The sequence below is a fragment of the Chelonia mydas genome, chromosome 11, assembly GCF_015237465.2.
Source record: "Chelonia mydas isolate rCheMyd1 chromosome 11, rCheMyd1.pri.v2, whole genome shotgun sequence".
Taxonomy (NCBI): Eukaryota; Metazoa; Chordata; order Testudines; family Cheloniidae; genus Chelonia; species Chelonia mydas.
Genome location: NC_051251.2, coordinates 73,799,426 through 73,826,269, shown reverse-complemented (window position 1 = coordinate 73,826,269; position 26,844 = coordinate 73,799,426). Strand labels below are relative to the sequence as shown.

Here is a 26,844-nt window from a genome sequence, read left to right as displayed (position 1 = left end):
CGAGCAAGCCCTAGCCACTGGGCTGGCATATTCTAGGGCAGAGCTTTCCTAAGCTCTCCTGTTGCAGCTGTTCCACTTTGTATAAAATATATGACTAGTCATTGGGCCAGAGCAAACCAGACTGAGAGTGACTCTATAGCCAGATAGTCAGGGCGTTCATGTGGGGAGCGGGGAGATCTTGCGTTCCTGTCCCTGCTCCAGTGACCAGGGGAACTTAGTAAACCATTTCCATTGCATGAGAAGGAACAGAATACAGCCCTGCACGTGCTTTGCCTTGTTAGCTCCTGAAGGGCGCTGTAACATGTATTTCCATCACTAACCTGAGCACACACAGAGCACTGACTATGCACAGGGAACAGGGGTGATGCGTAAGAAGTGCTGTTTATACGTCATCACCTTTCAGAGTGCCCTTTGAGGTGATGTGAAGGCTGGAAAGACATCGCACTAAGCTAAGGGGGAAACCTTTTTACCATCCCAACGAACCGTGGAAAGGCAGGAAAATCTGAGCGAAGATTAAACTTCATTTCCTTAAATGTATGAAATTGTTGAGTTGAAAGATCAAACACAACCTCAACTCTGACCCCCGTTATCACTGGCCAGTGCTGCTTTCCTGTGTAACAGTAGCTGACGCTCAGAACACGTACATTGATGGTTCCATGTCTCTTCGAGTCCAGGTTCATCTTTAAGATAAGAAAATGGGAGTTTTGCTATTGTCTTTTTGCTATTGAGTTTTGCTATGGGACTTAAGTATCTGCTTTGATGAATGGGAATGGACTTAGGCACACACCTAAGTGCTTTGCTGGACACTTGGGCCCATGCTTTGGCATTTGTTTCCCTGAGGACTTTAAGAAGTCGTTATGTCTGCTGTGGTGTAACAGCAGGGTTTGTGATGCCCTCAGATCTGGCAATAACCTCCTAGCAAGTGGTGATTGGAAAGGGTTAAATCTGCTAGGTGTGAAGGAGCAATATGGGAAAGAGAAAGTGAGTCTGATGGCCTGGAAGGTGGATGAAGTCTAGAAGGTGACGTGTTGGTGTAGCTCTGCCCTCGCAGGAGGGTGAAATGGAGTCAGCGTCCATAGTGGAGGTACATATTCACCTGGAGCATGGTGTTAAAGGTGTACACTAACAACAGCACAACTCGGTGGGCATCCCTGGTAGACGTTTTCATGAGGAGCATGTAACCCTTGCTTGTTGTAGGTTACCTCATGAATGGGAGTTGAGATGGTTGGAATAGAAGGGGCAGTGTTCAGCTTTTGTTATGCATCCTAGCTCACGAATATATACATTTGTGGTGTATTGAAAAGTGTTAAAATTGTGATCTATAACTTTAAATTCTCAGAGGTTTCCTGGTCCTGCCTGCAGGCCAGGGGCTCTATAGGGAAGCGTGCAATCAGAAGGAGCCAGCCTGGGGCAAGGTGGGGAAAGCTGTACCTCTCTGCCACAGGGAGCAGTCTGCTTTTTCTCTCTCTGTTTTTGGATTCTTGTGTGTGGTTGTTCTAGATTCTAAGAAATAGTCTTATTACATTGCAGCCTTCCAGCAAGATGATTTATGGCTTTATCTAATTTTTCTGTTCATGCTTTGAAACGTAACACGCACAGAACTACGTTGTCTTGGTCTTTCCTGCTTTTCCTGTGGTGAGGACTTCAGGAGCTCTAGGAGCTAGTCTTTATATGTTAACATGGTTTTAATTGAAGATATAGGTCTGTCATGCTCAACCACATCAAGTTTTTCTGTCCTGCTAGTCCTCAGTGCAAAGATTACTGCATGTGAGGAGGTGATCAGGCCCATACATTTCAAATTAAAAAAAAGAGAACTGTTATTAGTTTTCTTGTTTTTATTATTTGGGATTTATTTATACAGATTTTTGTCTGGTTTATTTTTAACAGAATATCAATAACAAAGATCAAATCGGTTGACTACAATGCTCCAAGTTTAGTGCTCCAGCTGGGGTGAAACTTGATTGGGTGGTGGTGGCTCAATAATACTTTCAAATGGAAAATGTGTTCACGTTCAGTGTATTTGAAACACAGTTCAGACACTGACAGATTGACTTAGGCAGAACAAATACCATTCTCTATTTCCAATCAACAGGCTGCTAGGATGACATTCTATCCCTCACTTAGAATACCACTTGGTACTTATGTGACAACTTTCATCCAAAGATCTCAAAGTGCTATCTAAATATGATGCATCAGACACTCACACACTAGAGTGATAGGCACCATAGTAGTACCAAGGTAGAAATCTTATCCCCATTGCACAGATGAGAAAACTGAGGTACAGAGAAGAACCTTGCCCCAAGTCAGATAGTGAGTGAGCAACACAGCAGGAAATAGAAAAGGAGTACTTGTGGCACCTTAGAGACTAACCAATTTATTTGAGCATAAGCTATCGTGAGCTACAGCTCACGAAAGCTTATGCTCAGATAAATTGGTTAGTCTCTAAGGTGCCACAAGTACTCCTTTTCTTTTTGCGAATACAGACTAACACGGCTGTTACTCTGAAACGCAGCAGGAAATGGAACCCAGAGGTCCCATCAATATTCTGAGCACTACACCATAGCATTATGGCATGAATCATCTATAACAATCAAACAAGCTTTAAACAAAGCTTTCACAAATATTCTGAATTAATTGGAGACCAAATCAAAACATGGAACAAAAAAACACTTTGCTGCTATTTAAAGGCAATATGCTCTGAATAATTTCTGAGCTCACCGCCATAAGTTACTTACTGGGACTGTGCTCAGGAGAGCCCTACATTCCCTAAGGCCTGGAGCTGCACCCGGTCTCCAACCCCGTAGTTACTCTGCCTTGGATTTCCTCGATTTGCTCACTCTTCCTTTTTTGCAGAAACACTTCCGGCAGCAGCACAGGCAGCACTTCAGAGAGATGAACATGGTGATGAGCACGGCAGCCAGGAGAAAAGCAATGACGTCCAGAGAGTGGTACTGGATCCAGTTGAGATCGTGGGCCGCAGGCCGCAAATGCGGGGCCCCCTTGTGTCTCATCACAAACTCCACCCAATACACCGCGAGATCAAGGGGATGGATAGGTCTGTCGAGGTGAAGGGCTGAGAGATGCATGATATTTTCTTTATAGCTACAAAGAAAAGAAATGAAATGTTTTAAATACTTTTTTATTTAGAAAGTTAGAAGATTATTTATATCTACAGAAATAAATTCCACAGAGATTCCATCAGTTAACTTTCTTCTCATGCCATATGCCCTAAGGGCTTTATTCCCCTTCTGTGTCTTAAACCCTGTTAAGAAAAGGGAGACACTTTACATAGCGTCCAGGCTGTGAACTGAGGCTGGCGGTGTTAACATTGACAAAGAAAGCAGCCAATAGAGAAGGTTTAAGAGGAAAAATCAGGATCTTCGTTTTGGCTATGTTAAGCTTAAACTTCAGGGGGGCCTCCGGGAAGAGGTATCTCAAGGGCAGGCTGAAATGCGGGACTTGATGGGAGGAGACCAGTCAGGGCGGTTTTAAAATCATCGGCCGAGAGATGGTAGCTGAAGCTATGCAAGCAGATAAGGGCACCCAGGGACATGGTGTAGAAGAGAAGGCCAAGGACCAAGTTGTGTGCATTCTGCGGGAGAGAGGCGGAGGAGACTCCTCAAAACTCCCCTTTGTTGGGTTGCCTACACAAAACTGAGACTAGCTAGGTAGTTGGGGCACTCCTTATTGCGCTGCCTGGTAAGGTCACATTTGTTTCCTTGTCCGCCCCACATTGCTATCTACCTGCTGTCTCTTGCCTTATATTTGTATTGCAAGCTCACTGGGACAAGACACCATCTTTCTGTTCTGGGTTTGTACAGCACCTAGCACCGGAGGGTCCTGGCCCATAACTGGGTCTCGGCGCTATGATAATACAAATAATAAAGAGCAATAATGTACTAAGATATCCAAGAGAGACCAGTCCCAAGAAAGCCCAAGGAGAGCAGAGTGTCCAGTAGAAGGGAATAGCCAATGGCACTGAAACAGCAGAAGAATCAAGGAGGATAAGGATGGAGTATTGGCTCCAGATCTGGCCAGCAGGGGGTCACCAGTTGCCTTGGGGAGGGAAGTCTTGAGTGGAGTGGAGTGGGTGGAAGCCAGACTGGCGAGGGATTGGAGGAAAGGAAGTCAAGACAGTAGCTATAAATCTCTGTTAGATAAATTTAGAGGAGAAAGGTGAAGAAAGAGGCAGCACTTGCAGAAATAGACAGGGTCTCTTGGAAGCCTTGAGAGTCCAGGGTGGGCTGCTTAATTATAGACAAACTATTAAAAAAGGTCAAGTTCTCCTCACGCTGAAACCAATTGGCTCGTCCGCATTTACCCTGCTGTACCAGACAGCCACTCCAAATGTAACCTAATCTTGTGTGAGACAGCCAGCACGGCAGGGTGAGTCACCTCCACATGGCCCCTGGCAGTGAGTGGATCAAAATCCTTTCCTGGCTCCTTTCTGTACACGTTCCATCTCAGCTACCGTGCAAGCCAAGAGACCTCAATGGCCTGCCTTTCCTGCGTAATGCCCGGCCAAGCAGCGTTTGACTGGGCCTGATGCTGCTGCTTGCGAACAGATAGAAAGATGAGTTGACTGAGAAAATTCTGGTCTATGTAGTAAATTAATGCTAGAGTTAGCTTCTATAAAACATGGCAGCTTGGCGATTATAAGGTAATCCTTTAAGGACGTTCTGCAACAGAACCATAGCTTTGCTCGATAAATGCCAATGTATGGGAGTGACTATACAAATGAGATGACGTAATGGTGATATGGGCGGGACAGTTATTAATGCTTAGCCATCTTCGACGTTCCACAGCATTTTGCTCACGTTCACTGTACATTACATCAAGTCAAGAAATCAGGCCAACCTCCCTCGAAAAACATTCCAATAAAGCATTTTTGTTTGAAAACTTCAGTGGAACCCTTGGGTTTTTTGATGAAAACTTGTGAAATGGAACAAACATTTCTCTCTTTGATTTTTTTTCTCTTTTCTCTGCTTTTATCTCCCTTTCCTGCCTAGAAAAGGAGGGGGGAAAAGGGGACACCACCACATTTTGATTGCTGTCTTTACATTCTCCAAGAAGCTGGACACTTTTGGCTTTAATCATGTGATGTACCTTGGAAAATTGCTTTCTTCCACTGTATATATGCCGCACCAACTTGCATCATCTCATTTGCATACTCAAGCCCCTTCTAGATACCTATAATTAGAGACCCTGATGAGGAAAGTCCTTTAGTAATGGGGAAAATACTAGCCCCCTAATGCTAATACACTGGTGTATAAATCCTGATTGCTGAGTGATACATAACATCCTTAATATGACAAAGGTAGTGCTTAGTGTTCAATTTAACTGGAAGCCAATGTGCCAGCATTATATTCAATAGCCCTAAAATGAAGATGCCACATTTATATCTCCTGTTACTGACCTTTTATCATTAATCACTGCATTCAATGCATCCGATAGGTCCTTAGAAGTCATTTCAAGTACATTCAGCGTCACTCCCGCACCCCGAGACTCTATCCGCTTAGCATTGTCCATCTGGTCTCCAAATAATGGCATCAGAACCATTGGCACTCCATTGCATATCCCCTCATAGATTCCATGTGAGCCTCCATGGGTGATAAAGGCACGGGCTTTGGGATGAGCTGTGAGGGAAAGGTAGACTTATTACTGTAGGAGACTGCTTGCTCAGACATTTCTGGTTAATTCTTTAAGCTGCAGGAGGCACAGTATTAGATGTGCTTTCGGTACAATGGCATCGGTGGTTATAAATATAGAATACAACAATACTGGAGTGCATAGGAATCGCTCCTGGACAATCTTCAGGATTACAATTATCAGTGATGGAGTGGACCTTAAGCTTAAACTTCAGCGAGACCTCTGGGAAGAGGTATCTAGAGGGCAGGCTGAAATGTGGGACTTGATGGGAGGAGACCAGTCAGGGCGGTTTTAAAATCATCGGCCGAGAGATGGTAGCTGAAGCTATGCAAGCAGATAAGGGCACCCAGGGACATGGTGTAGAAGAGAAGGCCAAGGACCAAGTTGTGTGCATTCTGCGGGAAAGAGGCGGAGGAGACTCCTTAAAACTCCCCTTTGTCGGGTTGCCTAAACAACCCAACAAAGGGTTGCTTAAAGGTCTCAGAGGTTCCACTAGGTTTTGATAATCTTTGCAAAGCTTGGAATCGTCTGTAAAGCTTTTGAGATCTTGGAGTGAAATCCTGGCCCCACTAGAAATAATGAGAGTTTTGCCATTGACTTCTGTGAGGTCAGGATTTCACCCTTAGCCTTCAAACTTAGTTAATCTTTCTGTTCTCAGTCAGATCTTTCCTTTCCCTAGACTCATCTCTCTTCCCCCAAGTCCTGTCACCCTTACTCCTCCCCTCAATCTCTAACAAACTTTGGTAATTTTCCCTTTCTTCTGCCCCGCAATTCTCAGACCTCTCACGGGACTCCCCATAAGCTCTGATATCAAACAGACCCCTCCCCATTCTGGCTCCTGTTGAGAGGTCTGCAGTCTCTCTCTAGGACCCAGTGCATTCTCCGGTTTCAATTTGGCAGGTCTTGGTGCTTCACCTGTCAGCCACCTCTAGCAGGGACTGTGGACTTCTGGGAAGCCCAAGCGAACACGGGAGCTGCATCGAATAGGACACTGGTTCCAGTGAGACTGTGGGATTTAATGAGATCACCAGGGAGAAGAATGTATTTGAGGTGAGGAAGAGGGTGATTTCCCTAACTAAGGTCTGGGAATGGCTCCGACATAAGGGTGAGTTTATTTTTACAGAATCAATATGTCCACTCCTAGTAAAGATCTAATACAGGGGTTCTCAATGTTTTTCTTTCTGAGGCCCCTCTGAACAGGCTATATAAACTTCCGGACTCAGTGGGGAAGGGGGAGGACTCGGAGCTCCAGGTCAGGGGTGGGCCCTCGTGCATAGGCGTAATTTGACTTCTATTTGGGGCGGGGGGGAGGCAGGGGCTGGTGAGGCTTGGACCAGCTCTGCACAGCAGGGTCCAGGGAGGCAGCACTGTCTCCACCCCCTGACTCACCTCAGCAGGCCACCCAGCCTGTCTGGGTTGTGTGTGGTGGAGGTTCAGCTCAAAAAGTTTGAAAACTGGTGAGGGTGCAGGCAGGGGGCAGCTCGGGGCTCTGTGTGGGCAGGAGGGTAGCTCAGGGTGCAGGCAGGGGGGTAGCTAGGAGCTGTGTGCGGGTGGGGGGGTAGCTCAGGGTGCAGGCAGGGGGGTAGCTAGGAGCTGTGTGGTAGGAAGGCTCCCCTGTGGTCACTGCTCCCCAAGGGCTCTTCCAGCCCCAGTGCGGGGTCACCCTACCTGGGCAGCTCTTACCGGCTGCGTGATCTGAGGAGCAGCCGCAACCCTGGGCACCAGCAGCAGACGGGGGAATGCCAGGGCTGCCTGCTCCATGACACCAGCCAGAGCAGCAGCTGCCCCGCACGGCCCGACTCCAGCTTCCCATGTCTGACCTGGCCAGGGGGTGGGGCTTTGGGGGCGAGAAGAGGAAGTGGGGGGCATGGAGCTGCCCCCCGGAGTGCCGCATTCTGGGGGGCAGCCAGTGGGGGTGGGCAGCCAGTGCTCGGGGTTTCAGCCCCGCAGTGGGGGGCGCCAGGGCTTGGGGTTTCTGTCGCGGAGTCCCACAGCCCCCCTGAAAGGGCTCGTGGACCCCCAGGGGGCCACGGACCCCCGGTTGAGAACCGCTGATCTAATAAACCCTATGTACAGTAGTTACCATGTGAATAAAACAAAGCTCAGTCTATAAGTATCTACCTGGGGGGAAAATGTTATCATCTAGCAGACAAAGGTGTAACACGAGGTAATGGCTGGAGGATGAAGCTAATCAAAATTAGAATAGAAATAAGGCACAGATTTGTAGCAGTGAGGCTAATTAACCAGTGGAACCCAAGGCTGTGTGCAGACAGCCCATACCTGCTTCGGGGGGCGGGGGGCGCAGAGTGAAGGCAGCCGGCTTCAGCAGTGTTACTGAGCATGCTCAGTACAAGCCAAGCCACAAAGGGGCGGGGGGTGGGCATATGACCCTGCATGCCCCCGCCCCCCACGCATTGCCTCTGTTGTAGGGGATTCTACATCACTGGCCATTTTAAAATCAAGACTGAAGGTTTTTCTAAAAGATCTGCTGTGGTTTCAAACAGGGATTAATCTAAGGAAGTCCAGTGTTATACAGGAGTTCAGACTAGATGATCACGATGGTCCCTTATTCGTAGACTTTAAGGCCAGAAAGGACCATCGTGATCATCTAGTCTGACCTCCTTCACATCACAGGCCACGGAATCTCACCCAGCCACTCCTGTAACACACCCATAACCTCTGGCTGAGTTACTGAAGTCCTCAAATCATCTTGTAAAGGATTCAAATTACAGAGAATCCACCATTTACTCTAGTTTAAAGCATCGAGTGACCCGTGACCCGTGCTACAGAGGAAGGCAAAAAACTCCTAGGTTCTCTGCCAATTGGACCTGGGGGGAAATTCCTTCTGGACCTCAAATATGGCCATCAGTTAGACCCTGAGCATGTGGGCGAGACCCACCAGCCAGACACCTGGGAAACAATTATCTGCAGTAACACAGAGCCCTCCCCCTCTAGTGTTCCATCACCAGCCCTTGGGGATATTTGCTAATAGCAGTCGCAGATGGGCCAAATGGCTTTTTAGACAATCTTATCACACCATCCTCTCCATAAACTTCTCAAGCTCAGTCTTGAAACCAGTTAGGTTTTTGTCTCTGCTGCTCCCCATGGAAGGATGTTCCAGATTTTCACTTCTCGGATGGTTAGAAAACTTTGTCTAACGTCAAGCCTTAACTTTGTTGATGACCAGTTTATATCCATCTGTTCTTGTGCCAGCACTAGTGCTTAACTTGAATAACTCCACTCCCTCCATGGTGTTTATCCCTCTGCTGTATTATAGAGAGGCCCTTCTGGCCTTGCAATCTACAGACCTATGGTATTTATGACTATTCCCTTAGAGCTTTATCAAATTCAAAGAAACCTACTTAATTGTTGCCAGTAGCGCCCTCTCCTGCCCAGACTTACCAAGTAGATCATTCTGTGGTAGCCATTTGATTAGCTTTGTGTTGTTTGCAAGGTTGGGGGGTGCTTCTCCAGTGTACCTCCAAAGAACCTTTGGGAAATAATAAATGCAGCATTAATATTAAGAACTTGCCTCTTACAATTCTTCTGCTGTTGCTTCTTCCTGTAAACTGTGCTGTACAGCAGAGCAGATAAGCCCATGACGGACAAAATCTGTTTTGTGAAGGTTTGTGCTGAGCAGCGGAGATGGGGTTTTGTTTTGGCATAAGAGGGGAGGGGGCAGGTTTTTGCTTATTGAAGCTTTTTGTTGTGTTAAGTGTTATACCACAGATACGTAAAAAAAAATAATCAAATAATACAGAATCGTAACCAGTGACTCTATTCCAATATTGTATTCAACAGCTGTGCTAGAGAGATTTTTTTCCTCTTACTGTCTGAGGTATTGTTCCAAAGGCTTCAGCAATCTGCTTGGCTTTCTTCATGGGAATCTCAGAGACCATTGAGCCCAAGGAGAAGACCACAAAGCCGTGTTCCCCAGAGGCATTCACAATGCTTTCAAATTCCTGCAAATACAAAGAAACCTCCAGTCAATGCTTTCCATTCTAATCCATGTCACAGGGCCATAATTCTGGTGCTTTGCAATCAAAGGGATCTCACCTTGACTAGCCTGGAAAAGAAATAATGTTAACAGGCAAAATAATTCACTATGGTCTGATCCTATAAACATGTATGCATGCGATCGTCCTGTTGAATCCTATGGCACAGCTCCCAAGAGTAAAGATTTTGTGTGCAAGTGTTTGCAGGATTGGGGCATAAATCCAGACTCCATATGGAAATAATTAAAGGTGTAGTGTACTAAATAAATAACATATATGAAAGAATTCAGGTTCTGTTCAGTAAAGGAAGGTGCAATGCAAACCAAGTCATATATTTCCTGGCACCCAAAAGCAGCTAAATGCATTGTTTTCTGTTGACACACCAAAGGTGTCAGGAAATTCAGGCTTAGGTCTGAGGTTTTCCTTTTCAAATCATACAGTTGTGGAAACGTGGTTGGTGTTTTTAAAGCTTAATGACATAAACAATGGCTTGAAAAAAGAGGCACTTTTACATTCCTGATTTATCAGTTCTGTCTGGATCTTAAGAATATTGAAAATCCTGTAATTTTAATTTTCTTTTAAATAAAAAAAAAAAACTTTCACAGTTGCCTAGACATAGACAGGTGGAAGATTTTGAGACTCGTACTGCCCAGAAAGGGCTAAATAGGAATCGGCAACTACCTGTGATGACATAAACAAAGGATTCTGACCAAGTGAAACGCTAACTGCAAGGGCAAGTGAACCAATAAATGTCCTATTTCTTACCAATGTGTTTTCCTTAAAGCCTGGGGAAGAGAGAATGCCAGAATATTAATTTCAATTCAGACCCCTTTCAAAAGTTCTCCAGGAGACACTGATGAGTCTTGAAACAACATGGAGTGTGAAAGGCAAACTTGTTAAATAAATATTGTGTATAGTTACGAGTTGCCCTGTCAATCTACTGAGTCAAGCACATTTTTAACCATCTCATTCTCTGTCCCCCATCAGTATTCTGAGTTCCATGCCTGACTATTACAACTACTTTATGTGAGGATGGTTCTTCATCTCTGAATGTTAGGTGGTTAGTCTGTCAAAACGAGGCTAGTACCCACCTACCTTGTATGAAAGCTGTCACTTAATTAATGTCTGTCCTACTCTTAGCAAATACCTTCATGAAAGGTGCCACTCTAATAATGCAAAGTTTCAATATTATTTGGTATGCTGGGTGACCCCACAAGTCTCATGAAGAAATATATGAAATGAGAATATTCTAGACAGTAAAACCCTAGCCTTCCATGTCTCATTTTGTGGACAACTGAGGATCTCTCATTATATAAGTGACTACTTATGACTCTAAGAGAGGATGCTTTTCTAAGCTCTTCCATGCTGTCGCTTCCTTACTTTTATTTTGTTTTAACCGATAGAAGCGTTATCTAATAGTGGGTGCTAGTAGGATAGTCCAGTTTTAATTGTAAAAAAGAACTAACCTGAGATAATGGTTTCTCCTGGCCACAGTTTATGCCTCCAATTAAAACCATGTTGGGCATCACAGGCCTCGGATACTCAAACACAAAGTCATATCTCAACAGCCAAATAGATGCATGACTTAAAAGCTCTGGCACTGTCAGATCTTGTTGAAGGAACTCCCTGATCAGATCTTCATGGGATGAATAAAGAAGGGAACAGCTCAAGAACTCTGCTGAGCTGACTAAGACGTTCCACACACGCTGGGGAAATGCCATGTGGTCTGTATAGCTGGTGAAGAATTTGGGGACATAAGAAGCAGGGTTTGGACACTGGGTGGCCTGAAATTCAAATCCACATGGAATTCCCCGTGAGAAGTAAACAGAAGGTAGGGACAAATATTCGGCTACTATTTGTCCACATAGAAACATAGGATCCATCAAGACAGCATCAAATGCACTGTCTTTGAGGTGGGTGATCAGCTCTTTGTTGGACAGAAGCTGTTTGCAGGAACTGAGTAAGTGTGCCGTAATATTTCCTATCCTTGCGAATGTTTTCGTGATCTTTTCCAGGAAAGGTTGAGGTGCAAATATATGATGCCCCAGTCTTTTAAATTCGGCTTCCAAGTATTCCTTGGTGTATGGCACAGAGTATGTCTTCACTGTATAGTGCTCCGATGGCTGTATCTGAACACTTGCTTCTGGCACAACCGCTACTATTTCATGTCCTCTCTGCCAAAGCCGCCATACTACTGAGTGCATGCTGAACCAGTGACTGCCATCTAGGGGAATCATCAATAGCTTTCCCCCTTCCGAAAGGCTCCAGAGGGGCAGAACTAGTAGAAGCCAGGCAGGTAGGCGACGAACCCCTTGAAGCAGAGAAGCCATCTCCCTAGATGAAGACTTGTGCTGCAGCCAGTCAGACAGGTTTTAGATGCATGCTCAACTATTCTAGGCAACACAGAAATTGTTTTACTACCGGGCTTCCAACCCTTATTCCTTCATATCTTAAGCTAATGTTTGGTTTCCAATGAACTGTATGTTTACAGGAGCATGAGTGAGGCATTTTTTAACTTTTAGCTGGTGAAAGGTTGGTTGTGCAATCTGGCTGGACAGCAAAGGAGCAGAAAAAGTGGGAGCAATGTAGGGAAATGTTGGTTTCCTGGGTTTGGGCGTAATTTCAACATTAAGATGCTGGTGTGGGATGTTTCATTTCAAGATCTACTAGAATTGAGAATGTGAGAGAACACTTTGCCAGCATTGCATGTGGTTATTAACTTATGGTTAATTATGCATAGAACTGAGCGCATAATTGATTTTTCAGTTTTTTGTTTCCAGGTGTGGTTTTTTTTACCCTTGTTTGTTTTTAAATAAATCTAGCTAAATTTCAAAATGAAACATCATTTTGAAATGAAAAATTGAAACAAAACATTTCAACTTTTGGGGGGAATTCCCCCCCCCCCCTTTTTTGTTAGTTTGAAACTATTCGCATATTTCAATCCAAATTCACCAAATTGCATTTGTTGGTGAATAAACTATTCATCCTAAAACTCCCAGCTCTAATTATCCACTCCCTGAGGTGACTCTGTGCAGGTCAATTGGGCAACAGACGCACAAAGAAGCTGTACAGCTGCTCAAGGTGTTGGTTTTGTGCTTTCTGCTCCTGCTTTAAACAAAAAGATATTGAAAATCATTAAGATTCACTTGTTTGCTGTCTACCCCATACGCTGTCAAACTCAGCTCATGGTGGAGTATCTTGGCAATGATCCAACGGATAAGGGTGTTTTGTTGGACCACAAATGATGCTAACTTTGTTACCTGATTATTAGTATCATCTTGACTGTTTGTATTATACTCCCTCTTACTGATTCTGTCCTTAGGACACAGCTGCGCTACCCCTGGGGAGGAACTCCAGTATTTCAGCTTGAGAGTGGCACATATTCTCATTATGGAGTGACCCTTGTCTCACCTGAGTTAAAGGTGAAACGAGATTTCCATTATATTCCAGTGCTGATCATGACACGCATCCCCAGTCATTGCCCAAATGAAATACACTTTAAAATGTCACAAATGTGAGCCTGTGCCCAGCTGGTTGCTTTTTCAAAAATCTGAAACAAAACGAGTGTGCTTCAAAAATGAGGTATTTGTGTTCCCTAGAAATGATCTTCATTGCCTCTGGCTCCTATCTCAGAAATGACTTATTAGGCTATGTCTACATTAGCACTAATTATGGCTGGAACAATCCCCTGGGGACTATTTTTGCAGCCAAGGATCAACAGAATGCAGCATGTTCCTCTTACATCCCCGACATGTCCCTATCTCCAAGCAGGCATCATAGAAACAGATATGCTGGTTTTGCAGCACTGGGGGAGTCTCTAAATGCCCTTCAGGCAGCTTGAAGTCCCTACAGCCTGTCCCGTTGTGGTAATTCCACATAACCTTTGCACAGATACCTAAAGCACCACATACCATTTTTTAAAACCCCATAATCCAAATGTCACCAGCTAAGCAAATCCCAGAGGGGTGGGGGGAACCCAAAAAACCCAAACTGTTATGACAGAGCTGATATTAGGCACCCAAAGCGGAGGGAGGGGCGCAGAAGACTAGAATGCCGTCGTTATAAACAAAGAGTGGAAAGCTCATGTATTCTGGGTTAAAGTTACTCTTTTAACTCATCCCATACAACTCTTTTGTCTCTTCTGACATGAAGGTATGGTGCAGGCACAATGGACGCTGTGGGAATCAGCGCCACGGGGACTCAGCTGCTTCCTTGTAAGAGTCTTTGATCAAAATAGCCCCACTTTTACTATGCCACCTGCAGCGCACAACTGGAAAAGAATGTATACAGCTCCAGCCCAGAGGCTCCAGAAGATGGAGCCAATGCACTGGGAGTAATAGGTTACAGCAAGCATGTCGGAGAACCATTTTCAATCAAGGCCTCAAAGGACCTTTACTTCCATGCTGTAGAAATTGTCCTGAGGCAATAACAATTGATTTAAGGACACTGACTATCCCTCCTCACTCACGCCTCCACTTTGTCATTACTTGAGTCATCGCTCGTGAGGTCATCAAGACCTTGGCTCATGTGTAATAAGCCATAAAAATGATGTTTTCACTTGGATCCCATTGGATCTCACGCACACCCACAAGATAATAATTGAGCCTACAGAAAAACCCATTAAATAATTTTGTAATATTTTCAGCTTTTTAAAAATAACTAACCTTGGATAATGGTTTCTTCTGTTCACAGTTGGTGCCTCCTATGAAGACCATGTTGGGCATCACTGGCCTGGGATACTCAAACACAAAATCATATCTCAGCAGCCAAATGGATGCTTTGCTGAACAGTTCCAGTATCGTTACCTCTCTCTGAAGAAACTCAGAAGCCAGGCTCTCATATTGTGAATAGAACAGGTAACAAAGTAAATTCTCTGCAGCATTGACTAATAGGTTCTTCACGCGCTGGGTAAATGTCATGTGGTCGGAGCTGGATGTGAAAATCCTCGGGACGTAAGAAATAGGATTGGGACACTGAGTGGCTTTGAAGTCCAAGCCACATGGAAGTCCACGCATGAAGTACACGGAGGGAACTGAGAGATATTCAGCAATTATTGGTCCACATGGTAACACAGGATCCATAAGGACAGCATCAAACTTGCTGTCCTCAAGGTATTTGATCAACTCTTTGTTATATAAGAAATGCCTGCAGGCAGATGAGAACATGGTTGTAGATAGTGATATGTTTTTAAAGACGCTGGTAAATTTCTCTGGAAATGGCAGGCTGACAAAACTGTGATGTCCAATTGAATGGTAAAATTCATCCAACGATTCCTGTGTGTAAGGCACTGGATGTGTTTTGATTGTGTAATAGTCTGATGTTCCCATGAGCAAGGTGGCTTCTGGTATTACAACAACAACATGGTGCCCTCTTTTCCCAAGCATTTCCACCGCCACTCGCATGCTGAGCCAGTGACTCCCATCTTGAGGCACAACCAGCAGTTTCCCACCTTTGGCAAAACTCCACAAAGCGAGAAAAAGAGCCAGCCCAGCAGTTCCCTGCTGTCCTGACATGGCCGCTGCCGTGCTGCTAGGAGTAAAAAACCCAGCTTTCTCCCCCCGGAAACCTTCCAAGCAGCATTTAAAGGCAGAAGTCGCTGGGATTGCAGCTATGTCTGTGACCTTTAAGCCCAATTAATTCTCAACTCTAGAAACCCTTCTCAGCAAATATTTTACTTGACACACAATGCTTTAAACTGTGATAAAAGGTCGGATGTTAAACAAGACTGAACAGATGCCAGCAGGGCCGCTGGAGTTTGTTACGTGCAAACACAACACCTCTATCAGCATTTCATGCTCTAAAATGAGTCAGCATAAATCGAGAGATCACAGGATCTCTTAGCAGGGTTGGTGTGGGCCTGGATTGGTTCAAGAACCTCAGGGTAGGTCTACACAGCAGTTAAACACCTGCCGCTGGCCCATCTCAGCTGACTCAGGCTCATGAGGCTCAGGCTATGGGCTGTAAAATTGCAGTGTAGATGTTTGTGTTCTGGGTGAAGTCGTTAGACACCGACAGGTGGCACGTGTCAGCGGTGGGTGTTTAACTGCAGTGTAGACATACCCTTTGAGCGCAATTGTGTGCTCTGTACCTGGCTCAAGCCCAAACTACTAGCCTCGCTCACCAGAAATAACCTTGAGGAAATTGCTCTCTTCCTCATCCGCGGCAAGACAGTGGTGACAGATACAACTAAGGCGGGATACAGGCAAGGAGAGCACAGTTCTTGCACCAATCCTGAAGGCTGCTGTCCACACAGTCCTTAGGTCTGAAAGGGACAATGTGGGAGGCCATTTCCATGCTGGAATTTCGGAACCCCTTGAAGTCCTGAGCCTGGAGGGTGTACACAGAGGGTTACAGCTTTTAAGGGAATTAGAGCTAGATCCACAAAGGGACTGAGCATTACAATGCCTCAGTCCTAGGTGCTGAGTGGAATTCACAGCCCTGAGCTCGGTGCCCAGGCATTGTATGGGGAGCATTAGGGACCAAAGAAAGGGATTCTCAGAAGCCAGCAAGCCGAGCTGAGAGCTACCTAGGCTATGTCTACACTATGGACCTTACAGCAGCACTGTGCCACTGTAAGATCTCCCATGTAGCCACCCTCCTGCCTGTGTCCGTAAACCACCCCCAAAGAGCAGCGTTAGCTCTGTCATCAGAATCAGAGAAGATCAGGGTTGGAAGAGACCTCAGGAGGTCATTGAGTCCAACAAAGCAGGACCAATCCCCAACTAAATCATCCCAGCCAGGGCTTTGTCAAGCCAGGCCTTAAAAACCTCTAAGGATGGAGATTCCATCCCCTCCCCAGGTAAGAGAAGAGTCTCCCCCGCCTACATAGCGCTAGCCACACCAACACTTTTGTCAGTGACATTTCTGCTAGTCAGGGGGATGCTTTTTCACACCCCGACCAACAAAATGTTACCAACAAAAGTGCTGGTGTGGACAAAGCCCTAAGCTAGCCGGAAATGCTGAGGAGAGGCATAAGCCCCAGTAATCAAATTCTGGGCCAGGGTGAGGTGCCGCTCCGCCTGTGAGGATTCACAGCCCTGAACCCTATCCCAGAGCTAGCTCCTAACCCAGTCCATTCTCACGAAAAGCCACTGTGAGACAGTGACTGACTCTGTGGCCCATGGGGAGGGCCCTCATGCCAGACTGGGAGGGTCAAGTTCCTGAACTAAGAAATCTGTAATTGTTTATACAAAGTGGAGCAGCTCTAACAGGAGAGAGAGAGAGACAGACACCTGAGAATACCCAATAGCCTGGTTGTCGGGGCACCCACCTAGAATGTGGTTAGACCTAGACCACATTCACATTTCTGTGCCAAAGCAGGTGGGGGTAGGGGATTTCAAACCCAGGTCTCCCACATCTCAAGTAAGTGCCCTAACCATTGGTATAATGGGACTGGGGGACACACCCTCCCACTCTTGCCTTGACTGTCTTTTATGCAGGTTAAGCATATTCTGAGTACACCTACTGGATGGGCCACACAGGCAAGGTGTGTGTGTGTGTGTGTGTGTGTGTGTGTAGGGGGGGGAGATGCCTCATCTGAGAATCCTACTGGGGTTTAACTATGAGCCACTGCGCCGAATAGTTCAGCGGGATCAGGACTTAGCACACGCCCACCAGTGGAGACTATTATTTTATCTACTTCAATGCGTGCACCTAATCAAACTGATTTGTGGACATGCTGATGTACCTCACTCACCCTGATATGATGATAAACTTCACAGTGAGCACGGACTTCAAAGACATGACTTGGGAGAGATGCAGGAAATAAGTAATAAGTAGCCAAAGCAAAGGTACCGTGGCGTGATTAGCTTATCAAAACCATATTACGAGATACGATATGTAAACAATTTCTTTTGCTGTGATTTGCTCTCTGCTTTTAAAATATCTTGTGCTAATAAGATCAAGAGTCTTAGCCTGTAGCTTGGATATCTTCTCACAGGTCACCCCACAGACAGCAAAAGCCCTCAGTGCCAAAGGAGCAGTAGTGAAGAAGGAAAGGGTCATCAGACTTCACCTCCCTTGGGTTCTCAGTCAGCAAGGCCTGGGCTAAAGAAGCCTTCTCCCAGAAGGAGCCAAGCAGGACTGCATCTCTTGTGGTTACAGGGGAGAGATGCTGAAGGACCAGAAAGGCCCCGTAACTTTATGGAGGAGCAGAAAGCAGCTGTGTTTTCAATCAGAAATCACTAAGGCCCAGGCCCCCAAAGGGACATAAGCACCTAAAGACCTTTGAGGATCTGGGTCTAGGACTCTGGTTGTCTCTCTTTGAACTCTAAGCCCTATTGACATTCAAGTTAAGTTTTTTATTTAGAGAGACAACGTGGGTGAGGTAACATCTTTTATTAAACCAACGTCTGCGGGTGAGAGAGACAAGCTTTCAAGCTACACAGAGCGCTCCAATATCCTGGTACCAAATATGGCTCCAACACTGCAAACATACTTAGAAAGATTCATATAGTTAACATATAATGTTATAAACTAGGGAAAATTGAGAACGGTAAGAAATGGTTAACTGATAACAGGCGTGTCCATGGAGTTTAAGTGATATATTAACAAACCACCTCCCGTCATTTCAGTGAGGTGCAATGATTCAGCACAACTAGCCCAATCTTTACACAACCGAGGCTGCTGAAGTTCGTAGCAGGGGTACAGTGGGTCAGGGTTGTTTGAAGAAGCTCACGCAGCAATTGCCTGCATTACACCCGGCTCAAGCCCAAACTACTTCAGTGTATGGAGGAAGCCATTTCCCTCATTTCTACATAGAAATTTCATTTACTCTCTGTAGTACGATTCCAGGAATGTCTCCCTGAAGCCTCAGCTATCTGCTGCCTCAGTGGTTGAGAGCATCACCAGGTGGAATCATCACGGGGTTCTGTGGTGTTACCATCAAATTTTTAGTTCTCAGCCATTTTGGGCTATTTTTACACACACGACTTTGGAAGTGACACAAGTGCGCCGGCAGGGGCTTTCAGCTCCTTGTAGTTGCAATCTGACATCCCCTGTAGGGCACTTCCAGATACCCTTCTACGCGCAACATTGACATGCATTCTGCACTGTCCTCTGCCCAGGGAGCAGGTGGGATGGGGGCCCCCCATAGCAGCATGGCTCATGAGAAAACCATGCTGCCAGGATGAAGTGCTACAGAGCAGCGTGAAGGGGACTCATCTATTTAACATCTCAACACAGAAAATATTTGTAATTAGTCTCAGTCTAATAGATAGAGCCTGGTGGTTTTCGCCAAAGCGAATAATACTAAATACAACAACAAACGACCTATACTACGAAATAAAACTAAAAACTCCCCCTGCAATGGGGTCTCCTGCAGCTCTTTTGCCACAGGGGGTGGGGCCTATTCCCTGCTCCAGGAGGTGGGGCCTATTCCCTGCTCCAGGAGCTGAGACCTGTCAGGCGGGGTTGCCGAGCCACGTACTCATCATGACAGAAGGGTGACCGGGCCGAGTGGCACTGTGACCCCATGCATCAGGCTGGCGTGCCCAGGGCAGGGAATGAGTCCTCATGGGACAGGTGTCATCACTGGGGGGTGAAGGTAGGACGGGCTCACTCTCATACCTCCACCCAGAGGCTTTCCACTCCCACCCGCTCCATACGTCCCGCCCGGGCCCAACCACCCCCAACAGGGCCTGCCACGATAACACAAAATAAAATGAAATGCCCAAAAAGCACAATGACAAATGATAAATAAAAATAATTTCCTGGGTCTCTGATACTAGCTGCATGGATTTCATTTTGAAAAATGGCTTGTGATTTGGGTGCCTTAATTTTGAAGCAGCTACCTTGAGCCCTCTTACAAAGGCCTGGTTGTCAGAGGGTGGCTGATCAGCACTTTCTGAAAATCAGGCCTCTTTGAGGTGTCACAAATTGGGCATCCAAAAATGGAGGTCCCCAAAGTAAGTTGCTTTTCAAAAATGCAGGCCATGTGTTTTTCTCTAAACCGCATAAAACGTACATTAATAGATGTAATGCAGAAAACATACCTGAGTAATTTGTAATGATTCCAGCAACATTATGATCTAAAAAGAAATTACCTGAGATAATTTTTTCTTCTAACCACAACTGATGCCTCCAGTGAAGACCATGTTGGGCATCACTGGCCTGGGATACTCAAACACAAAATCCTATCTCATCAGCCAAACAGAGGACTGACTTAAAAGCTCTAGGACAGTCAAATTTCTTTGAAGAAACTCAGATGCTAGACTGTCAAACTGAGAATACGCAAACTTGCAAATCAAGGACTCCAGTGACGCAAATAACAAGTTTATCACACGCTGAGTAAATGACATGGTCTGTGTAGGAAGTAAAAAAAATTGGGGATATAAGAAGGAGGGTCTGGACACTGAGTAGCCTTATCCCAACTACAGGAAATTCCACGCAAAAAGTTGACAGAAGGGATGGAAAGATATTCAGCAACTATTGATCCACAAGGTAACACAGGATCTGTAAAGACGGCATCAAACTGAACCTCCTCAACATAGTTCACCAATTCTTTGCTTAGCAAAAAGTGCTTACAGATGGCAAACATCATAGTACTAAAGTTGGTGAGCGTTTCGTGTGCTGTGAAAACTCTCTTCAGAATAGGTCCATCATCAAAAATATGATAACCGAAGGACTGGAAGTAGACATCCAAATCTTCCTGTGTGGGGGGCACTGGGTGTGTTTTCACTGTGTAATATACTGATGTTCTCATGAGTAAATTGGCTTCTGGCCCAAGAACTACTATTTCATGTCCCTTCAGGCTGAGTTTCTCTAGCACCTGACTCATGCTGAGCCCGTGACTTCCGTCCACAGGCATCACCAATAGCTTTCCACCTTCAGCGAGACTGCAGAAAGCCAGACAAAGAAGTAACCTAGAAACAACTGGACACCGTGACTGGGAGGAAGGAGCCATGTTCTTAGTAGTAGGGAGGGAAAAAGCTTCCACCACAAGGTGCTGAACACTGAGTTATACAAGAGAACAATGGTCACCAAAGCTTACTCCTTACAAATAAATGTTTACCTAGGTTCAGACAAAGATCAGATTAACTAGGAGTTTGGCATCATACAAATTAAGCAATGCCAACACTATGCAAAGGTAGGACTACTACGTTATTTTGATGGAATGCTAGCACAGGACTTGCTCTTTGGTTCCTAAGAATTAAATTTAAAATAAGTGTTCGCACGAAGTAGAGAAAGAGGATTGGGAACATTACTGGTGGCAGGGTGGGGAGGGAAGAGGGGAAGATTTATAGAACAGAGAACATAGAAGTTGCAGAGGATTCTTGACACTCGGACATCTATGAGTAGGATCCTCTTCATTCCAGCAGCAAGTAAGGGCTTTATGCTTATGAAACTTATACTAGCAAACAGCAGATGTGAAAGAGGGAGCTGCCAGAGTCCATGGACAACATGCTAAGGGAAATGCCAACACCTTTCACCAGCATGAGGGTGCCGCCCCAGGCAGGGGCAGCGAGTTATATTCCCTTGTGGTGCTCGGGCTCCAGCAATATTCAGGGCTGGGGGCCCTGCTCCACCAATGTTTGGAGCTGGGTCTCTCCCCCGGCCCTGCCTGGAGCGGCCTCCGGTCTGGAGCGTCCGCCCCCCCAGCCCCCCGCCTGCCCCCCCGACCCCCGGAGCACCCCTGCCTGAGCGAAAGCGGCGCTGCTCTCCCTGGCCTCCGCTGCCGGCAGCTACAGCACCGCACAAGAGCACCCCGGCAGCAGGCTGAGGCAGGTGCTGCGGCTACTGCATCCCCGGAGGGGGAGGGGGAGAGCGAGGGGGCACACACGTGGGCACACACTGCCCTCCCCTCCCCTCTCCCGGCACCAGGCGCCGAGGGGGCTTCCGGCAGGAGACCTCTGGAGCGGACCCCCTTGACTCACCTGAGCAGCTGCTGGGGCTTCAGTGAGCGTTTGGCCCTGTGGTCCACCCCCCGCAGCCACCACTCCTGCAGACACTGGGCAAGGGGCAGCCCCAGCCCCAGTGAAGCTATGGCAGGGGAGCAGGGGAGGAAGGAAGCCACATGTGATGGCAGTCCCCTCCCCTCCAGCACCCACCACCCCCTCCCAGAGCCCACACCCTCTCTCCAGCCCCCAAACTCCCTCCCAGAGCCTGCACCCCTCACCCCCTCCTACACCCCCAGCCCCTGCCCAGAGCCTGCACCCAGCACCCAAACTCTGTCCCAGAGCCTGCATCCTTCACCCCCAAACTCTGTCCCACAGTCTGCACCTCCAACCCCTTCCCGCACCCCCCTTCTGCACCCAAACTCCCTCCTACACCCCCAGCCCAGAGCCTACAACCAAACTCCGTTCCAGAGCCTACATCCCCTCCCTCCGCAGCCCCTCCCATCCCCAAACTCCCTCCCGGAGCCTGCACCCAGCACCCAAACTCCATCCCAGAGCCTGCACCCCAGACTCCATCCCAGAGCCCAACCTCTCAACCGTCCTACACCGCAATTCTCTGCCCCAACCCAGGGCCTGTACCCCAGACCTCCTCCCCCAACCCAAACTCCCTCACAGAGCCTTAGGCAGGTGGTGGGCGGAGTTCGGGGGGAGGGGGGCGCTTTGAGCATTCTGGGAACCATCAAAATTTCTACAAACCTGCCACCCCTGAAGGGGACCAGTCCCTGTCATCTTTTGTGTCTACCTCTAGCTAGTAGATTTAGTCTTTTTTTGCAAGTAACTGGTGTCCTCCTGGACGTTTTCAAAGTGAAGTTATTGGACCAGATCCTCTCCAGGTGTAAACTGACTTCAGCAGAGCTAGACTGATTTATGGCAGCTCAGGATCTCGCCCTTGTCTGTGATGCCAGTTAATATTAAGGAGTCTTAGCTGAAATGAGAACCAGCAGCACTTAATGCTTAAAAGGAAAGGTGGTTTGAATTGCTCTATAATCGCTTAATTAAAAGTACATTTAAGAAGAAAGAAAAACAGCTGCTGAAAAGTTACGGAAGTATATAATGAAGTGAAAGCAAAATCATTTTCTTCTCAACAAGATGCTTAATCCTTGCCAAACTGAAATCGTTGGTATAATAATCCTATCTAGGATACAAAATTTCTAGTGAATTCAGGATCCTACCATGAGTACAACAAAAATAAAAGCTTTACCAACCTGAGATAATTCCTTTTGAACACAGTTGATGCCTCCAATTATAACAATGTTAGGCATCAGTGGTCTGGGATAGTCCATCACAAAGTCAAATCTCATCAGCCAAACAGATCCATGACCTAAAAGCTCAGTCACTGTTATCTCTCTCTGAAGAAATTCAGAGGCCAGTTTTGCATATGGCCCATAAACAAAATCACAAAGGACAATCTCCAATAAGCTAAATAGCAGATTCTTCACACGCTGTGGAAATGTCATGTGGTCTGTATTGGTTGTCAATAGCCTGGGGACATAAGAAGGTGGGTTTGGACACTGAATAGCCTTATAGTCTAAACCACATGGAATTCCACGCAAGAAAAACACAGAGGGGACAGAAAGATACTCAGCTACGATCTGCCCACAGGGCATCATGGCATCTGTAAAGACAGCATCAAATTTGCTCTCTTCTAGATATTGGATCAACTCTTTGTTGTACAGTAAGTGTGTACAAGTGGATAAAATCAGACCAGAGGTGTTCTTCAGCCTTTCATGTAGTCGAACAAATCTTTCCAGAAAAGGTCGTTCCTCAAAAACCTCTTGAGTAAAAGCCAGAAAATGTTCCTTCAGCTCTGCCTTTGTGAAAGGTACCGGATATGTTTTCATGACATAATTCTCGGATGTTTTTATGTGTAGATTTATTTCAGGGGCAACAATTACTATCTCATGCCCTTTGTGCCTCAGCTCATCCAGCACGGCACGCATGCTGAGCCAGTGACTTCCATCCATCGGCACCACAAGCAGCCTCCCGCCATCAGCAAAGCTCAACAAGGCCAGGAAAACAAGCAGCGCTTCACTTATCTGGGGGCTAGAGTGAAACCCAGGAGCCATCTCTGCAGCAGTGCAGTGAGTACTACAGAGACTAGCAAATTGCCAGTCAGATCCCGACAACTCTATCTTCTGACCTTTATCCCTACGTGCTACTCAAGTCAATATTTAATTGCATACTGTATGTACATAAGATGAAAAACAAAGGTCTGAAACCTGAGCTGCACTTTGGCAGTAACGGCATCATGATAAACCTGATTAGCTGAGGCCTTTTTCAAGGTAAGTTACTCTCTGACTCTAACCACTGAGTCAAATCACTCTATCATTAACCACGGAGTCAAATCACGACCTTGGAATGCATAACCTCTACCAGCTTCACAAACTATCTCTGCACTGGCCAGATAAATGGGTGCATAGTTAGTTTGGTAGATAAGGGGGGGTGGCGCAGAAGAGAGGGATGAAGGAACCAGCTGTTCCTTTGGATAGGATTTTCAAAAGCAGTCAGCATGGGCTGACAATGGTAAAGCTCCCCCCAGGCTTCACTGGAGATGGATTTAGGCCAGCGCTGAGTGGCTGGGAAAATCTCCCCCTTTATAGTCAAGAGCTGTGGCACTTATTCACAGGAGTTCCTCAGGCCTGCAAGCAGCTCCCTCTAGAACTTAGCCTTCTCTCTCCCCAAGGAGGGGCCTCCCGAAGGCCTCAGTAACAACCTGCCCCGCTGCTCCTCAGAGGTGGAGAGAAAAGGTGGGAAAGGAGTGAGTTCCCCTCTGTCCATGGGAGGAGTTTCAGCGTATGGGTGTCTGATATTCTGCACTTGGCCTCTGATCCCCAGAGGGAGGGGTTCTTAATGGACCTGGTTGCTGCACCGCGGCTTAGGGCTCTGTTTCAGAGCTCTCAATTAGGGACGCTGCTTTGGACTGTGTGGGCTGTTCCATCCCCCTGGCTAGAGGCTCAAACTCAGCCTAGACTTTGTACAAACGTGTACAAACATGGGGCTGGGAATGAAAATGGTCTCTTCCTTATGGCAAGGAAGCGAACTAAACACTGAACACAGCCAGGTCACCTCTTCTGACGCACAAGATGAATGCAGCAGTTTAAAAAGAATTTGCACTTACTCTTATGCAACAAAGCAGTGAGACCTCTGTGGTTATTCCCCACTGCCAGCACTACAATGCAGATCTCTAGCGTTCCTTCCCAAAGCTGCAGAATCAGACGCAAAGCTGTTGTAGTGACGAGTAATAAGACTCTCAGAATCCGAGTGTAAGGCATTTTTCATTTCCATTTTTCTTGACTGAGGTTAGTTCCTTAGATAGTCAGGTCAAATACCAGAGATTATTGAAATCTATTGTTTTAAAAATAACAGAGGCAGTAAGTGTGTTTTTGAGATACAAGGAGACTTAGAGCTGCGTGAAATCAGCATGTCGATGACACTATAATGCACGCCACCCCACTATTTCCCCAAGCAGCCTCACATATTGAACTGAAAGGCTGATGGAAAGGACCACTGCAGTGTCACCTAGGAGCGAGCCTCTGGGACAGATGAACCCAACACTACACTCTGGTCCTCTCATAGGAAGAAGAATGATGCTACTCAACTGGAATTCCATATACCACAACCTTGTCAACAGCATCTCAGGGTCAAAAGTATCAAAGGCAGATGGCAGATCCAAAAGAATTGGCATAAATACTGGGGCTTTGTCCATCTCCGAGAAGAAATGATTGGTCAATGAAGCCTGTGCAATACATGTGCCTATTCCAGTCTAAAACCAGAATGAAAGGAGCTCCGAAAAGTTGAGCACTCCAGACAATACTTGAGCTGCAAAGTGACTTTCTCAGTACTATCCCCTCCACTCCACCCCCACCTAAAAAAAAGTGTGTATAAGTGGGTAAAACCAGAGTGGAGAAAAGAAAAACTCAGACTGGATGGCAAGATAGTCAGCTATTACCTGTTCACAGCATAAGCAGGGGAACGATCAAGAGAGCATAAAATTTACTCCTGCAAAGGTATTTGATCATGTCTGTTGTGCACTATAACGTACAAGTGGATGAAAGCAGAGCAGAGGTGTTCTCCAGTCTTTCATATGTTCTCACAAAGCTTTCTAAAAAAGGTTGTTCGTCAAAAACCCGAGTCAGGGAGTGATATTGTCCAACCAGCTCTTCCTTTATGAAAGGTGCTAGAAACATTGTCATGGCAATGTTCTCTGCTGCTTTTATGTGCGTATCTATGCCAGGTGCAACAATGACTACGGCATGCTCTTTCTGCCCCCATGCACGTTGAGTCAGCACAACCCTGCAAGGAGGCCAGGAAACGAAGCAGCACGTCAGTAGCTATGCAACAAGATTGAAACGTTTCTCCATAAATATCCCCCATGTACAACAAAGTCCAGTGTTATGCCTAACCCCATGGCCTTCGGTACAACTCCTGCCTGCTCACTGTATATCTTGTTACAATTTCCAGTCAATGTGTAAGTTTATAACATGCCCACATTTAACAATAAACCAAAGTTAGAGGGACATGTGATCGGGTAGCTGGCCCCTGTGGCCAGGCACCCAGCCTACCTGTGACAGGCTCTGCTAAGGAGAATAAGCCAACCAAGATCCACCTGTGAGTTATTTACCTAGGTGACTGGATGGCCATTCATTAGTTAAGGAACATCTGGGTCAATAAAGGCTATGAGGGCTCCATCAGAAAGCCCCAGAACAGAGGAAGCTCCTGGTCGGGAGAGACATCTCAGGGGAGCTCGTGAGGAAGCTACTCGCAGTGGTGTCTCCCTGAAGAGCACAGGCCCACAGAGAGAAGGAACGGGCCCAGAGAAAGTGTGCCCCCAGGCAAGGGACCAGCACAGCCCAGGAAACAAACCAGGAGTGGAACTTTGTGAGGAGCTACTAGGGGCTCAGCAAAGAGACACACACCCTCAGGGAAAGAGTGGCATCCGGCCAAAGGCCCAGCAGAGGCCCAAGTTCCAGGCAGCGAGCTCAGCCTGCAAGTGCCCCATGGCTACAGAGGAGAGACGCAAGACTGATTGATTAACCCAAAGGTGGAGAGTTTCTGGTGGAGCAGCTGCCTGAAGCTGTTGGTTGTTTTTGCATTGTCCTTTTCTGAACAATAAATGAGACCCTCTGAAAAGCCCATGCTTTAATACTAGAAAGCCCTGCTTGTTGATACCCCGGGTGAGGGGAAACTGAGGCAGGGGCTCATCTGTGAAGCCACGTCTGGCCTCAAGGGGACTTGCGGGGTGTGATCTCCATGTCAGTACAGAACACCTAACTGCTTCCCCAGTCTGTGTACACTCCTGCCTACTG

General features: G+C 46.5%; 2 protein-coding genes across 5 annotated transcripts in view; both read right to left on the bottom strand.

Annotated features, from left to right (window-relative positions):
- Window positions 1-1,820: 1,820 nt before the first annotated feature.
- Window positions 1,821-26,844, bottom strand: part of LOC102944299 (UDP-glucuronosyltransferase 1A1) — an 83,470-nt gene continuing 58,446 nt past the window's right edge. For 2 of the 4 annotated variants that reach the window (XM_037912911.2, XM_037912909.2), the window contains exons 2-5: window positions 9,480-9,611; window positions 9,052-9,139; window positions 5,417-5,636; window positions 1,821-3,102 (exon numbers count right to left, since the gene is read on the bottom strand). In XM_037912911.2, coding sequence (XP_037768839.1) covers window positions 2,805-3,102; window positions 5,417-5,636; window positions 9,052-9,139; window positions 9,480-9,611 — 738 coding nt within the window. In that variant the 3' untranslated portion in view covers window positions 1,821-2,804. Of the gene's footprint in view, window positions 3,103-5,416; window positions 5,637-9,051; window positions 9,140-9,479; window positions 9,612-14,308; window positions 15,212-22,743; window positions 23,663-26,844 lie in introns of those variants that run through there. The other 2 variants (XM_037912910.2, XM_037912912.2) reach the window with 2 other exon arrangements.
- Window positions 9,719-12,219, bottom strand: LOC122462482 (UDP-glucuronosyltransferase 1A1-like). The gene has a single exon (XM_043525714.1). The coding sequence runs from the start codon at window positions 11,972-11,974 to the stop codon at window positions 11,057-11,059; it is 918 nt and encodes a 305-aa protein (XP_043381649.1). The 5' UTR covers window positions 11,975-12,219; the 3' UTR covers window positions 9,719-11,056.

Excerpts from the sequence above, each read along its gene's own strand:
- LOC122462482 (XM_043525714.1), bottom strand. The coding sequence starts at position 11,974 with ATGGCTTCTCTGCTTCAAGGGGTTCGTCGCCTACCTGCCTGGCTTCTA.